Below are 11609 nucleotides of genomic sequence, written 5' to 3' on the forward strand. Positions count from 1 at the left end.
ATTACACTCGCGAATTGGGGATAATTATTATTAAAACAACAAAAAAACTTAGACAAGTTCATCGATATACCTTTACATATAATTATCCCTTTTATTCTATTTACATATAACTATAAATACACACACATACAGAGACGCACAGTATATTATACATTATGTGCATTATTTTTACATATATTTTACGTATCCTTACTTTTTTGGGGATAATTATTGGTAAATAATATTTTTTGGGGATAAATTGGAGATAATTATTATTAAAACAAAAAAAAAACATAGACAAGTTCATCGATATACCTTTACATGTAATTATCCCTTTTATTCTATTTACATATAACTATAAATACAAACACACACACACATACACACACACAGAAACGCACAGTATATTATACATTATGTGCATTAATGCATTTATGTGCATTATTTTTACATATATTTTACGTATCCTAACTTTATCCTTACTTTTTACACTTTTTCTTTTTCTTTTTCTTTTTCTTTTTTTTTTTTTATTACAAATGAATTTAAATGTTCGATCATTCTTCTCCTCTCTGCTTCAAAAATTCTTGTTCAAAGAAATTCGCAGTATTATGTATATACGTAGATATATGTGTATGTGTGTATGCGTGTGTGTGTGTGTAATTATAAAAGTAGAATTTGCGTCAAAATATTTACACATAAAAAAAAAAAAGAGAAAAGAATTAATTAACGATTAACGATTACATTTAACAAATTGAATTAACGCGATAAGCTAAATCATTAATTAATTCTTTAAATATACGGTTAATTAACTTTTGACTAATTTACAGGCAAACGCATCCTTTCTTCATCTTTTTTTCCTTTTGATGTATATATATATATATATTCATTTTTATCACGAACGTATTTAAAATCCTCGATCCTTCTCTCCTCTTCTTTTTTGTATTATTCGTATCAAAAAAAAAAAAAAAAACAAAAAAAGGGAGCATAATTGTCCTTGAAATCATCTCGGAGAACAAAAATTGGGTCACGTTTGGTAATCTCCAATTCATCTCGGTCATAATTCCATGATAGTGAGAGTGTGTGTAGAGAGAGAGAGAGAGAGAGAGAGAGAGAGAGAGAGAGGAGGCCTCTTTGGATAGGCTGATATCGATATTCCCAATTTTCAGATTTCGTTTTAGTTTGTCTCTTCCCCTCTCCCTTCACCTCCTTCTCTCACTCTCTCTCTCTCTCTCTCTCACTTTATCTTTCGATTAAATCTATCTATCTTTATAACACGTAGTATACTTCATTCTATCTATCTAGAAATACATCTATACATACATGCATACATTCATACATATATAAATATTTAAACACATAAACAAGGCACGTACAGTAACGTGCAAAAGTTACAGATCCCCCTCCCACCCCCCTGTTAATCCTATTTTTGTGTTAATGTTATGATTGGAATGTTGGTATCTTACATTATATCATCTGGTATTGTTAAAAGTTTTACGTATTTTCCGATCTTTACTTCAGAATCATTGAAATTTGGATAAGGAGGTGGTGAAGTGAGAGAGAGGAGGAAACATCACTTTACTCCAATCGGATACTCGGATGCTGATATTTTTTTTTTTTTCTCTATTCGCGAACTTCAATCCAGTCTTTTCATTATTTTTACTAATTAGTGGAGTGTTGTTTTTTTCTTCCTTTTTTTTTTGTCCCCAATCAGTTCTACAAATACTGAGAATTTTTCTCTCTCTCTCTCTCTTTCTTTTTCTCTCTCTCTAGAAAAATGACGCAACCAAGATTCGTTGTGTAAAAATGTTTACGAAAAGTTACGAATTAATAAGTGGCATCAATATGCTAAAAATATTCAGGATAAATGAATCATTTTCTCGTTAATATTAATTACGAGAAATGGTGAGGAAACAAACAAACAAACGAACAAATAAACAAACAAACGAACAAACACGTAAAAGTTCGTTCCTTTTTACTGATCTGTAATTGGATTCATCGATGCAAGGAAAAAGTAGTAGCTACGTACAATACAAGTGTTTGTTAAAAAGGAAAGTTATGTGACCCTTTAGAACAATACGCGTAAGCAAGGGATGGATGCACTACCAAGCTCGAACTTTCCGATAAATCTACGGACCAGAAAACGTGAAAAGGTTCAAATATCTGACGATAGAAAAATAAGGACAAAGGCCGTTTAGAAAGAGAAAGATATAGTACTATATATATATATATATATATATAAATATATAGGGTGATTCGCGATAAAGTGAACACCTGAATATTTCCTCTGTTTACATTTAAATATAATTAAAATACATACGTTGTGAAAATATAACTCGTATTCCAAATGTAAACGTTCTATATATTGTGTGTGTGTCTTTAAATAATTTTAATGAATTACTTAAACAATTAGATGTTCAAAATACTTCAATAACATATCTCTACATTTTTCAAAATAATTATTTCACAATATTTTCTACTTTTCGTTGTGTTACCTTTTGACAATACGTGTAAACGATCATATTGTTCAAAAAATTGAACTTCATTCGAATTGTGAACGGAAGGAAAATAATATTCGTGTGTTATCTTTATCGTGAATCACCCTGTATATATATATATAAAAATAGAAATATAGAAAAATATATATATACGTGTGTATGTGTATACGTATGTGGATGACATCGTTGCAACGAGACCGGATCGGCCATCATCGGGACAGGTGGTTCGAGAGTAAAGGGGCAAAAGGGGGAGGGGTTAGTTGGCATCGACCACCCTCGATCATCATCCCCCTTTTACTCGATCGACGCTTTCAGTTTCGTCGACGAAACCACAGCTGCCGGCGACCGAGCTGCCAGTTCCTTTTATCGAGGATCTCTCACGATGCATCGACTCTTTGGACGGAAATGCGTCACCTTCGGTGTATGTGAGATTAAAGGAACAGACAAACTGACAGAGAGAGAGAGAGAGAGAGAGAGAGAAAAATTATTATTGAAATATGATCCTTTTTTTTTCATTCTAGTCAATCAAATTTTCCTATATTCCACTTTCTTTACATTTTCTTAATTTTTTTTGTTTACCCTAATCGCACTGTTAATTATTATGCACTGTGACATCGTTGTGATATTATCGTGAAGTAAAAGAAAGAAGGGGTGAGAGGGGGAAGATTATTATTATTATTATTATTATTGATAGATGATCATTATTTTGTTCATTCCAGTTAATCAAATCCTTTCTATATTCCATTTTTTTTTTTTGGTTTATATCCTAATCGCACTGTTAATTATGCACTGTGACATCATTGTGATATCGTGAAGTAAAAGAAAGAAGGGGTGAGAGGGGGAAGATTATTATTATTATTATTATTATTATTATTATTATTATTATTATTATTATTATTGATAGATGATCATTATTTTGTTCATTCTAGTTAATCAAATCCTTTCTATATTCTATTTTTTTTATTTTTTTATATTCTAATCGCATTGTTAATTATGCACTGTGACATCGTTGTGATATTATCGTGAAGTAAAAGAAAAAAGGATTAGATTTTGATCGATCGATGATCTTTCTTCCATTCGGGGTAAACCACACACAATTATTTTTTTTTTAATGTTATTTTAATTTTATGTAATTTAATAATAAATTTTAATATCTTTAATTTTATTATTATTATTTTGTATCTTATTTTAATTGAATTGTTAATTACATTGTGTGAAATTATATTGTGATATTATGAAGAGAGAGAGAGAGAGAGAGAGAGAGAGAGTTATTGATCGATGATCTTCCTTTAATTTCACGAATGAAGAAACATAACATTTTGTTTGTCCATCTTTTCCTACTTTCATTTCTTTTTATTTAATTTTCCTTCGATGTTAAATACACTGTTAATTACACTATTTGTACACTTTTACATCATTGTGATACTGTGAAAAGGAAGAGAAATTATTATTTATCGATCATCTTTATTCAGTTTGATGAATGTGAAAAGATATCATCAACGATTTATTACCTTCTCTTCCTTTTGTTTATTTTATTTTCTTAATGTTTAATTAGACTTGTGACATCATTGTGATATTGTGAAGAAAAATAGAAAGAGATAGATAGATAGAGAGAGAGAGAAAGATTATTATTGATCGATGATCTTTGATGATAAATGAAAAGATATCGACGATTTATTTTTCTCCTCTTTCTTCTTCTTCCTCTTTTGTTTTTTATTTTTTTGATTTTTGTTATTCCTTCGATGTTAAAATTACACTGTTAATTATACACTAACTACGACATCGTTTTTGATATTGCGAAAACAGAAGTTATTAAATAAATTAAAAAAAGGGAAAGAAAAATGATAAAATAAAACAGTAAGAAATAATCTCGTAAGATGACGTTCATCCAAACGATTGTAAATCAATCGATATATAAATATTATTTAATATTTATACATATAAATATATTATATTTATCATATATAATATATTTATATAAATATATAAATGAGATGATTTAAATTGTGTGAATAATATTGAAAAATTTCCATTGCATCTTCGTTTGATCGATATTGAATTCGATTTTGAATGTGATGTTATCGTTGTTGTTGTTATTATTGTTGGATTTGTTGTAAACATCGCTTATTAATCGTAAAGTGAACTCGATTATTGTTATTTTTTCTGTTTTATATCTTGCAGACTACCGAGAACGAAAGTAATTCTCAAGATGGAAAAAGTAAAAATCGGTTGCCAGTCTCTGGGGTAGCTCCAGGTACACCCACAGCATCATATCGACAAAAACCTTCACCGATTTCACCTGCTAGATCCATCACGCCGGAAGTAATTCAGGTTTGTTAGAAATCATTTCATTGAATTTTATTTGAACGTTATGAAATCTGATATAATCGAGAAATTTGATTGGTTTATTTTGAAAATAGTGTACCGCCATTTTTGTTCATTGAAAAAATGAAAAGATAGGTTAGGATTACAATTATTAATAATATATTCTATGATATGACGAGTTAAAAAATTTTGAGAATATTAATTAGAGCGATAATATTTGAATGAATCTTTTTGTGATTTATTTTTATCGATTTAGAGTGGAATTGAAGAAAGTGAGAAGACCCCTTCGAGGGATTTTAAAAGGCAAAGTATAAGAAGCACAGATGGCGCTGGTCCTAGCGCAAGAAGGTACATTATTTAATTAGAATTTTTGTCAATTATGTTTATATAAAACATAATAAATAACGCATTTACAGGATTATCTAAACTTAGAAGGGAGAACAAATAATCAACGACAACTCGTTGTATTTATTGTTGCTATCAAATCATTCAAATAACGTTTATAATTTTAAATAATTTTCCAAACAAAAATTGATATATATATACAATATCATACATATAGTATAATTAAACGAATAATTAACTAATTTCTCATATATTTTGTATTTTTGGCATAAATTCTCCGACAAAATTTTCTTTAAAATCAATATAAAATCAAGGAAATAATAAACGAATACAAAAAAGATAGTAGTAAAATAAAATAGTATTCGTTGTTGAATCATTGTTTTATTTGAATTGTTGAACAACGAATTTCGATCGAACAAACGAACGAACGTTTGTTTCCTTTAGATCCTCCATGAAAAAATCGATACGTAAAAAGGCGCCGTCGCCGCCATCGAATCCTGGAATACTTCGCGAAGTTAGCGAAGAACGAGAGGATCATGTTCCTCCTGCTCCTCAACAGGTGCAAAAACCTCTTACGAAGAAATATTCTTCGGAGGAAAGTTCCGAGGAAGAGGACATACGCGAATTGGAGGGTAACGTTTATACGAAGGGGGGAATGGAGGTAAGATTTATATATAATTATTAATATTCATTATTAATATTAATTATTTATTATTTTATATTCTTTTTTTCTTTCGATATTATCTTCACACCCCAATTATGCCAATTGTTTTTTTAATTAATTATAACGAAATAAATATTCCCCTTGTTTACTTGATTGTCCTTCCCCTGTTTTCTTTTTTTGTTTTGTTTTTTTTTTATATTATCTTTATATCTTTATTCGTTATCACTGTTTTAGATATCCAGGAAGAGTGCTGCCAACGTGAAAAGAACGAAAGCTGAGATAGATGCTGATCCGGAACAAGAAGACGAATATGGATACACTAACAGTAAATATTCTATTTTGTTTTCCCTTCTTCTTATTTTAATTTAAATAATTTCAAATGTAATATTTTGTTTTAAATGAAATCATACGAATGTGTATGGAAAATAAAACCTAATTACTTTTTTACCTAATTCATAGTTTTATTTTAGATCATCGTTTAATCTTTATATTTATTTTTTCTTTCTTTCTGTTTTTCAGTGAAAATACAAAAGAAATATCATAATCTGGGTCACAAGGTGTTAATGGTGAAGGTAGAAAAGGAACGTGGTAGTTTAGGTATATCTCTTGCCGGACACAAGGATAGAAATCGAATGGCCGTTTTCATTTGTGGAATCAATCCGAATGGTGCCGCTCATAAAGTTGGTGGGCTTGCCGTTGGTGACGAAATACTCGAAGTAAATTTTACAACAGTTTTTACGACCTATCATCTCCATTCCTTTTTTTTCTTTTTCCTTTTTTTATCGTAGAAATAAATATTCCCGAATAAGAAGTAAAAAAATAATATTTGGATTTATATGGAATGAAATATATTTTTATATTTTATATTTATATTTATATTAAGTAATTTATTCTAATGACGTTTTGGAAATAAAAAAATAATTTTCCATTTAGGTGAATGGTATGGTATTCAAAGGAAGATGTCATTTGAACGCTTCGGCCTTGATAAAGTGTATGGCTGGTACATGTTTTAAGATCATCGTTTATCGGTAAATAAAAAATAATAATCATCATTTTTATTTCATTTCGATTATTATGCTCATCAGAAAATGATTTCTATTCATGTTCATTATTTATATATTATAATTATTTGATTTTCATTTATAAATTTGACATTTAATTAAATGCATGATTATCATCATCATCTTTTTTTTCTTTTCTTTTTTTTATGAATTTATATAATTTACACGTGTATTATTATTATGAAATTAAATTAACGTTTATATAATAATATTATAAAATGAAGGAAAGTATGGTAATTAATAGGAAAACACAAGGTGCTGATGATGTCGCAGTGAAACCATTGATTTCATTTCCACCAATCTTGGATGAGGTATACGAATCCTATTTGATATATTTAAATTATATACACTCACCCACCCACCCCCCACCCACACACAACACATACACGCGCGCTATAACATTGTTGATTCCGGTAAAGGTTTTCTTCGTACTTTAATGCCAAAATGAATCAAATTTCAGTTTATGTTTGGCGATCGATGCTACATTAAATTCAGAAAAATCACAAATTCGTTTACCAACCCTAATCGCATTAGTCGCCTTTTTTTTTTATTTATTAAAAAAAACTGGTAGATGTCCTTATTTCTTTTTTAGAGCGAGCAATTTAGCGGATACAAAGGGGTCCGTGTTGTTCCAGTAAAAAAGGTCAGTGTTTTCACAGATAGATTTTTATTTTTATTTTTTAATCTCTTTTTTTTCCCAACTAATGGTCTCCTTTCTTTCATTCGTTCGTTCAGGGACAATACGGTCTTGGCATAATGATCAGCGAGGGTAAGCACGCTGAAGTTGGCCAAGGAATTTTCGTCTCCGACATACAAGAAGGCAGTGCTGCTGAACAGGTAAAAGAAAAAAAAAGGTTTTTATAGAAGAGAACAAAATTTAGGACGATTTAGATACCGGGTGGTGGTATACTTACAAGTATATTAAAAATCTTCGATAGTATTAGTAGTACAACGTTTGTCAATTTATACTAATCATAATAACGTTATTTTTTTTCGTTTCAATAAAAAGATAAGATTTTAACGTCAATACAAAAAAAATTGCAGAAAATAATAATACGAATTTAACGAAAGTTTGTATAATATAATATATATTAGAAACATAGATTACACAACCTTAAAACCTAACAACTTTTATACAATCATGATAACAGTAATAATAATAATAAATATAAGATATATAATAATAAATAATAAATATGTCAATTTAACTAATCATAATAACGTGATTTTTTTTCTTTCATAAAAGATATATTATAACGCCAATACAAAAAAAAATTGTAGAAATAATACGAATTTAAAGAAATTTTGTATAATATAAAATATATTAGAAACAGAATTACACAACTTAAAAACTACAACTTTTATACAATCATGATAACAGTAATAATAATAAAATAATATATAATAATAAATAATAAAATATGTCAATTTACACTAATCATAATAACGTTATTTTGCTTCATTTCAATAAAACGATAATATTTTAACGCCAATACAAAAAAAATTGTAGAAAATAATAATAAGAATTTAAAGAAATTTTGTATAATATAAGATTTTAGAAACATGATTACACACCCTTAAAACCTAACAACTTTTATACAATCAGGATAACAGTAATAATAATAATAGTAATAAATATTTAATCGTAGGAATTTTAGAGAGAATGAGGGTACCTACTACCACCCTGTGTATAAATAGTAACATTGATACGATACGAAAAAAAAATAAATCATTTGAATTAATTTGTAGGCCGGTTTGCAAGTTGGTGATTTGATTCTTGCCGTTAACATGGATTGTTTACTCGGTTCTACGTATGACGAGGTTGGTATGTTTTAGAATTTGATTTCCTCTTTCTTTCGTTCTTTCTCTGTTTCTCTCTCTCTCTCTCTCTCCTTTCCACAAAACCTCCCGTCACCCCCGCATCTCTTTATACATATAACTTAGACTCTAAAAATACACGTGGATCGGATCGATTTCGTTTATCGAACGTAACAGGGAGAAATAATTTTAGGCTACGAGTCTCTTGAAGAAGGCCGAGGGCGTAGTCAAGTTGACCGTTTGTAATCCGAATCAAAGTAAAATTGGCCAGGACGGTAAAGAAATAAAACCCGCCGAGGCAGAAGTTAAACCAGGTAAAATCTGACATTTCAAAATGCAATTATTTATGAACGTTCATTTGACGAATATATCATTTTGTATTTGTCTGCTTTTTTTCTTTTTTATCAGTGGAAAAGAAAGAACCGGAAAAACCGAAAGAACCAGAACCACCTCAGGATCCGAAGGATTGTAAAATTCAAATTGGTAAGGACACTACGATAGAATTTCAGAAGGAAAAGGACAAGGGAATTGGTTTCACTATAGCCGGTGGTAGCGATACACCTTTGGTAAGGTTATTTTATTAATTATAATAAATAAGTTTCCATTCAATTCGTGATTATTATATGGAAATATATATATATATAAATATTAATAATTAATTCAAAATTATACACGTTTATATAATGTAACGTATTTAGAATGAAAAATAATTTCGAAATAAATAACACATCGGTATTTCTTTTAATTATTCATACTAATTTTGTATTTTTTCATTATTTTTTTGTATTGTTTCATTATCTAGGGTGGCGTATTATTCTCATTATAATTTTGTATTGTTTCATTATCTAGGGTGGCGTATTTATTCGCGAAGTATTTCCGGATGGGACAGCCGGAAAAGATGGCAGATTGCAAGCCGGGGATCAAATTCTTGATATATGCCAAGAAAGTTTCAAAGCTATCGAACATGAGCAAGCTCATGCAGCAGTAATGAAAGTTACGGGAACAGTGAGTATAACAAAAATGATTTATTATATATATACATATAAAATAATATTATTACGTGATTATTCAAACAAGAATTTAAATTAAATAATTTTCTATTATTTTTTTGTTTTTCTATAACCATAGATAGTCATGGTGGTACATAGAAGCGATAAACCACCGGAAGAACTGGAGGTTGAACTGCAAAAAAAATCAGGAAAAGGAGCTGGACTTTGTTTGACCGGATTTAAAAGTGGCAAGGGTGCTTATGTCTCGGATCTGGTACGATATCTAACAAAAATATCTACCCTAAAAAAGAAAGAAAGATTTTAAATGACGATGTGTCATGTTACTAAAATAAGAACGTAAACATTGAATCGATATCTCATTCGCTTGCTTACATATTTTTCTCTTCTGGTTTTGACGCATTAATCTACTTATAAACTTGTACCTTGTTGGGATTCACAAATCCATAAGACAAAAAAAAAAAGAAAAGAAAAGAAAAGAGAGAAATATTGGGAGCGTACACAATAATAGTATATATTTTTATTATCGTCCGCGTAACGCTTCTTTTTGTATCAAAAATAAACTTTTATTTCGATTCATCGATTTCGTCGAGGACGCCTGAATGTATGCAACATTTGCATTTACGTATATACGATTAGACGTAAGAGACGTGGAAAAGGGGTTGCCTATCTGCAGGCGCGATCTTTTCTTCTTTTCTTTTTCTTTTTTTCTATTCTATTTTTAACATTGCTCCAGATAACAACTTGTATCCTTTCGTTTAATTAATACGTTTCTTTCGTAGTTACCTGGTGGTAGTGCTTTAGAGAGTGGAAAAATTTGCAAGGGTGATCGAGTAGTTGCCATTTGCGGACAGGATGTTCGCGAAGCACCAGTAGAGGATATCGCGGTTCACATCAAAGTTTCCAATCCGGTGCAACTCAAATTGGCTAGGTACAAGTCCGCTAAAACAAGACAGGTAAAATTCTAATATATTTATTTAATAATATTAATTATATTACATATAGAGATAGTTGAAAAGGTTTCTATTTAGTTTTTTGTGTTTTTCTTTTTTTAAATAAAAGTTCATCGGTCATAAAAAAAAACATGAATAACATTTTTTAGATTGAAAAATTATTTCAAGTTGAAAAATATAATAATTTGTTTTTCAGGGTTCTGCGGGCGGAACTCTAAAATCGTATGAGAAAGAAACGAAAAGGAGAATAATTCACAGACAGCGTGGATAATACTAGTGTGATATAAAATATATATATAACAACAAAAATATAACGTATATATATAAAAATATAACTATTCTGAAAGCTAATAAGCTAATTTTAAATGACGAAAATGTAGGATTTAACAATTAATTAAGTTTAGTTCCGATTCCGGGCGATTTTTCTCTTTTTTCTCTCTTTTTTTTTTTCTAAAGGAACACGATCAACAAACGACAAGCATAACCACACACACACACACAAGTAACAAATATAATAATAATAATATATATAAAAAATAATGGAAAATGTGTGGTGGTGTGTGACAAGACACACACAAGCGTTAGCCATTTTAGCGGGAACCAAATGGGGGGTCGTTTGATCGCTCGGCTGATTTATAAAAAAAGAAAAAGGAAAAAAAAAAGTAATAATTAAACAAACTGATAAACAACCAAACAAAGCTAGTCGATAAAATAAAATAATAAAAAAAGGACTTGGCCTTTTTATCTCGAAAAGGGTCTCGTCGACCTTGTAAAGATTCCGTCTGCCGTGATTTTTTTTAATCCGGCATGTAGTCGATACAACATTACTATAATACATATGTTACTATTACTATTACTATTATTATTATTATTATTATTATTATTATTATTATTATTATTATTAATATTATTGGTGATTATTATTGCTATATATTACTATTATTAACTCTGAAATATTACAT

The 11609-nt window shown here is 29.3% G+C and overlaps 1 protein-coding gene across 1 annotated transcript in view; it reads left to right on the top strand.

Moving 5' to 3' along the window:
- LOC122525516 overlaps positions 1–10510 on the top strand; it is a 91678-nt gene extending 81168 nt beyond the window's left edge. The window contains exons 23-36 of the mRNA XM_043648362.1: positions 4656–4805; positions 5056–5147; positions 5589–5805; positions 6043–6133; positions 6328–6524; positions 6742–6836; positions 7114–7180; positions 7462–7512; positions 7605–7706; positions 8619–8690; positions 8881–9001; positions 9096–9253; positions 9537–9692; positions 9816–10510. Of these exons, the coding sequence (XP_043504297.1) occupies positions 4656–4805; positions 5056–5147; positions 5589–5805; positions 6043–6133; positions 6328–6524; positions 6742–6836; positions 7114–7180; positions 7462–7512; positions 7605–7706; positions 8619–8690; positions 8881–9001; positions 9096–9253; positions 9537–9692; positions 9816–10001 (1755 nt within the window). The 3' untranslated portion in view covers positions 10002–10510. The remainder of the gene's footprint in view (positions 1–4655; positions 4806–5055; positions 5148–5588; positions 5806–6042; positions 6134–6327; positions 6525–6741; positions 6837–7113; positions 7181–7461; positions 7513–7604; positions 7707–8618; positions 8691–8880; positions 9002–9095; positions 9254–9536; positions 9693–9815) is intronic.
- The last annotated feature ends 1099 nt before the right edge of the window (positions 10511–11609 follow it).

The sequence above is a fragment of the Polistes fuscatus genome, unplaced genomic scaffold (genome assembly GCF_010416935.1).
Source record: "Polistes fuscatus isolate 324 unplaced genomic scaffold, CU_Pfus_HIC Scaffold9, whole genome shotgun sequence".
NCBI lineage: Eukaryota > Metazoa > Arthropoda > Insecta > Hymenoptera > Vespidae > Polistes > Polistes fuscatus.